The following is a 3,052-nucleotide window of genomic DNA, read 5'->3' on the forward strand; positions in this document are numbered from 1 at the left end:
TCTCAGTGCCCAACCCCAGAGCTACTGAAGGATTTTCTCTGGCCCTGCCAGGTTCAGGCAGCTGGAGTACCCAGGAGGTGCGCTTGCAGCAGAAGAGGTGAGCTGTGTGGGGACACCTCACCTTGGGGAGCTGGGAGGGTTTTCTTCTTGAAGGACCAGAGCATTTCCTCCATCTCTGCCTGGTCCAGTCAATGACTGTGGGCTCTCTTCCTTTTCTAGTGTGACACCTGCTGTTGCAGCGCTGGTGAGACGGAGCAGCTCAACATCGCCATCTCCCCCCAGCCCGCCACAGCACGTAGGTGGCATGGCCACGGAGCAGCAAAACCGCTGCCCAATATGCCTGGAGAACTGTGAGGAGGTCAGCTATGTGATATCATGCCTCCACCAATACTGCTACCCATGCATCTTGCGGTGGGCTGAGAGCAAGCCCCAGTGCCCTGTCTGCAAGAGGAGCATTGTCTCCATCCTGCACTCAGTGAGGGGGGACAATGACTTTGAAGAGCATGTCATCACACCATCTGCAGCATCATCAGTCATCAGCCACCAGGCAGGAGAAGCCTCTGGCCATTCAGCTGCCCACATCCACCGTCACCCTGAGGCAGTACAATCACAGCCTGTGAGAATGCTGCCCAGGGCTCCTGTGGGTGGCCTCCAGCCCAGCACCTGGGCATCCCTTTTCCGGGACCACCCAACTGTCTTCCAGCCTGTTCAGATCTGGGTGCGTCAAGCAGTAGAACAGATCTTTCTGAATCAGCGTACACAGGCAGCCGCAGCAGAGACCTTCGTCATGACCCTCCTGCGCCTCTTCGGGCCGGATAAAGGTCTACTGATCCATCTGATGAGGTCCTCCTTCCAAAGCTTCACGACACCTTTTGTGCACCATCTTATTGAGTTCGCCGTGCAACGATGCAGTGGGGAGGCTTACCGTCTGCTGGGCCTGGAGGATGGCCATGCTGCCGGGAGGCAGCAGGGCAGCCCCATGGCTGCCCCCGGCCCCACTACCTCCCAAAGAAGGTCTTGCACAAGTGGCGTGGCCCTCTCCATCAGCCCTGAAGGAAACAGTGAGGATGACCTCCCCAGCACCTCAACAGCTGCCCTTCGTGGGGGTCCTGGCAGGCCTCCCTCTGCCCCTATTCCTATCCCCAGGGAGCAAGAAGAGGCCCAGGAGGAGTCCGAGAAGGCCATAGCAGATCCATCTGCTTCCAGGCAGGGCAGCAAACGCTCCCAAAGGAAGCCACGGCGACGCCCAAAGAGGAGGGCTGGCAGATCTGTGGCCTCTTCTCAAGTCAAGAAGAGGAGACTCCACAGGCAACAATAGAAGAATATACCCCTGGCACTGCCAAAACCAGGGCTGGGCCAGTAGGTAGGGCATGCGCTGTCCCTCAAGAACTTCCAGCCCTCTGAGCCTAATTATCAGCCAGTAAAAGAAAATAAAGGCCATAAAACCACAGAAGAAATCTCAATGTTGCTAACAGGTGGTGTTGCTATCCCCCTCTGAGCTGCTTTCTCCCTCTTTTTCTGGAGCTATGCCCACCATTTCCTCTCACTGTCACAGAGCACCACACGGCTTCCTCTCTCTGGTCTTGCACAGCCTTGTTGCCCTGCTTTTATCACCATGGGGCTGGACTGTCCTCTTGCAGTGCATCTCTCCCCAGAGCACAGTGCCACGGGTCTTGGCCCTCTGGTCTTGCAGGGTCCCTTTCCCTTGAGCAAAGTGCCATGGCACCTGGTCCTGTGCTCTTCCAGGTGCCTTTTCCTGAATCAAGCACCATGGGGCCTGGCCCTATGGACCTGAAGAGCCTCTTTGTGCTGATCAGAGTGCCATTTAGTTGGCTTGTCTGGTGTCACTGAGCCCTCTTTCCCCACTGCCGAATGCTCCTGGAGACGTCTGCCACGGTGTGCTGGTTTTTTCTTCCCAAGTAACCATTACGTGTGATGGAGCCCTGCTTTCCTGGAGATGGCCAAACACCTGCCTGCCCATGGGAAGTAGTGAATAGATTCCTTGTTTTGCTTTGCCTGCAGGTGCGGCTTTTGCTTTACCTATCAAACTGTCTTTATCTCAACCCAGGAGTTTTCTCACCTTCACTCTTCCAATTTATTCCCCCTCCCAGCAAGATAAATCTTCTGATTTATCCTTCCCCTCTTCGGATTTATCACTCCACCGGAGGGGAGTGAGGGAGTGACTGTGTGGTGCTTAGTTACCAGCTGGGCTTAAACCCCAACAGCCCTTTTTGGCACCAGTGTGGGGCTTGAAGGGTTCGAGATAACAACAGGTTTGGAGGGAACGTGCTAGATGGAATTTATAGCTGTTGTTGCTGTTGAGCTGCTAATGGGCAGGCTCCTGTGCTCACCATGGGGCTTGCTTGCCTTGCTGTAAATTAGTCTTGTGCTCTTTAGTGGCTGCTTGTTGCTTTCGCTGCTTGCCCTAGCACTGTACCGCTGATCATCTCACTCTGCTGTGCCTGGGAACAGTTTGGTAACAGCACCGGCGATGCACCTGGGCTGGCAGACGGCCAGGGCATCGCTGCTGTTTCTGTGCTGCTGTACTGGACAGGCTGGATCTCCAGTGCGAGCTCGAGTCGAAGGGACTGTGACTCGTGCACAAGTCCATGCAGGAGCAGAACACTCCAAAGCGTCTGTGGCTGCGGATAAGCCCACGCCAGAGCAGGTACACCTCAAAGCATCTGTGGCCGTGGTTACGTCTGTGCCGCAGCGGGTGTGCCTCTGAAGGGATTGTGGCCCAAGGATAAGTCCATGCTGGAGGAGATACACCTCGAAGCATCTGTGGCTGTGGATAAATCCATGCTGGAGCAGGTACACCTTGAAGCATCAGTGACTATGCGTGAGGTCATGCTGGAGCACCTCTGTCGTGGGTTAGGTTGAACCTCCCCCCCCCACCCCCAGCCGGTCACTTCCCCTCCCCCACCCCCAGGAATGAGGGAGAGAATTAAAGGATAAATGGGAAACCCGTGGGTTGAGATAAGAACAATTTAATACAGATGATTTAATACAGTGTAGGCGCTCACCACCCCCTCGTATGCAAAGCCCATCT

At 55.4% G+C, this 3,052-nt stretch overlaps 1 protein-coding gene across 1 annotated transcript; it reads left to right on the forward strand.

Moving 5' to 3' along the window:
• The first annotated feature begins 228 nt into the window (after nt 1-228).
• On the forward strand, nt 229-1,318 carry LOC147526485 (uncharacterized). The gene has a single exon (XM_086629807.1). The coding sequence runs from the start codon at nt 305-307 to the stop codon at nt 1,316-1,318; it is 1,014 nt and encodes a 337-aa protein (XP_086485933.1). The 5' UTR covers nt 229-304.
• Nucleotides 1,319-3,052: the final 1,734 nt, after the last annotated feature.

This window comes from Tauraco erythrolophus, chromosome Z (genome assembly GCF_009769465.1).
Source record: "Tauraco erythrolophus isolate bTauEry1 chromosome Z, bTauEry1.pri, whole genome shotgun sequence".
Lineage (NCBI taxonomy): Eukaryota > Metazoa > Chordata > Aves > Musophagiformes > Musophagidae > Tauraco > Tauraco erythrolophus.